This window comes from Myotis davidii, unplaced genomic scaffold (assembly GCF_000327345.1).
Source record: "Myotis davidii unplaced genomic scaffold, ASM32734v1 scaffold809, whole genome shotgun sequence".
In the NCBI taxonomy this organism is placed as follows: domain Eukaryota; kingdom Metazoa; phylum Chordata; class Mammalia; order Chiroptera; family Vespertilionidae; genus Myotis; species Myotis davidii.
The window spans coordinates 1,731,000-1,732,792 of NW_006300017.1; the positions used below are offsets into that span (position 1 = coordinate 1,731,000).

The 1,793-nt window shown below is 51.2% G+C and overlaps 1 protein-coding gene across 2 annotated transcripts in view; it reads right to left on the minus strand.

Moving 5' to 3' along the window:
* Positions 1-1,787, minus strand: part of NCAPD3 (non-SMC condensin II complex subunit D3) — a 37,749-nt gene extending 35,962 nt beyond the window's left edge. For both annotated transcript variants that reach the window (XM_006776050.2, XM_006776049.2), the window contains exon 1: positions 1,087-1,787. In XM_006776050.2, coding sequence (XP_006776113.1) covers positions 1,087-1,150 — 64 coding nt within the window. In that variant the 5' untranslated portion in view covers positions 1,151-1,787. The remainder of the gene's footprint in view (positions 1-1,086) is intronic.
* Between the last annotated feature and the right edge of the window lie 6 nt (positions 1,788-1,793).

Here is a 1,793-nt window from a genome sequence, read left to right on the forward strand (position 1 = left end):
AAGTGGGCGGGCATCGGGAGGCCACTATGGCACGGGGCAAGCACTATGGGCAGTCTATCTGAAGTGTACCTGGGTATAAGACGACCCCCCACTTGGAGGCATATTGTTCAGGGCCAAAAAATCGTCTTATACGCCGGCAAATACGGTATTACTATTTTATTTTATTTTATGTTTTACCATGGATGAGTGTTAAAACAGGAACAGACATGTAAAATACTAGAAAGCACAACAGAAACTATTCCTGGGAGATGGGGAGGGGACGAGGTGGGAAGGATGATTCTTCCTTATTTGGACCTAAACATGGACGTTTACCAGGAAAAGCAGAGCAGAGAAGAGCATCCCAGGCAGAGAGAACTGCAGGACAGCACACAGGGGAAGAAAGTAGAACCTGATTGAAAATGAATAAAACAGCTCCGGCGCAGAGATGAAATGTGAAGGGTGAGAGTTATTAGTTGTTGTTTTGGGGTTTTTTGTTTTTGTTTTTTGAGCAGGATGAGGTACGAACTAACTTTCACAAACCCCTAGGAGGTAGAGATGACGTCCCCATTTGACAGATGGGGAAACCACGGCTCAGTAAGGTTAAGCAACCTGCTGGGCGGATGCTAAGCAGTGGAGCCAAGAGACCAAGCCCAGTTACCTCTGACTCCAAAGATGACATGATTGGGAAAGACTGTGGTGAAGAGTAAGGCTCTCCTATGGCAGGCCCGGGATTCGGTCATTATTAAGGAAACCAGGGGAAACATGAAAGGTTGAAAGACCTGACAGGTCACCTTTGAGTCTTCCAAAAGGGTCCTAGCGTGCAGATTTGCAGAATAAGAAGGGGAAGGTCGAAAAAACAGATGCAAAAGAACTAAACGATATCCGGCAACACAATCTCTTTATTATTACTTTTTTTTAAATGCGTAATTCTATTTTAGCTCTGTTCTAAACCCGGCTCGCCAAGAGTGCAGATCTGCAGGGCCCAGACCTTGCAGAGCCAAACGCCCCACCTCCACCCCAGGCCACCCCAGGCCTAGGCTGGAGAGCATCACGGGCGCCGAACACCACCGCCCTGCCTCCCCGATTCTCGAGGCTTCGTCTCCTCACCTAGGCTGAGATCCAGCGGGCACCAGGGCTGTAGGCCGCTCCCGAGGCCCGGCAGCGCCACCATGATCACCCGGAACCCGCTCGCCGGCGCCGTGGTCAACTTTCAAAGCTCGCTCCCGCGCGCGCCCCGAGCCGCCGCCGCGGACCAGTCACAACACGTAGAATTTCCCACCGACCAATCATCGCGCCCTGTCGGGCTCATGACACTAACCAATCAGCAGGGCATTCTGCCGCATGCGCAGCGGAAGGGGCGGGCCGAGGAAGGAGACCAAGCCGAGGTTCCGCGAAGGGATTTTTTTTTTCGTTTTTTCCTTTAAAGTTAGGGGTTAAGAAATAAGTGAAAATTCGAATAGCGCCCTTCCCGCTTCGTTTTTCTTCAATGGGAGGGCACTTTAAAGGGGATTGGAGACAAGAGACTTCCTACAGTGATTGTCACCTTTGCCCCCTGTCAAGTGACATTTCGCGTGAGTGTCAAAGGGCTTCCTTTACCCCGTCAAACAGCAATCGAACGTTGTTACGTATCCAGATGTGGACGGCAGACTAACGTTTACCGAACGAAAACAATAGAGGAAAAGCAGGGAAATGAAGCCTTGCGAGAGGACATCTGCAGGTCTCTTAATTTCACGGGATGTGCGGGCCCGAATTCTGGAAAGAGGCCGTAGCCACCATGTCAACTAAGGGAAAGGCCGGCGCCTTCGCCCACGGCG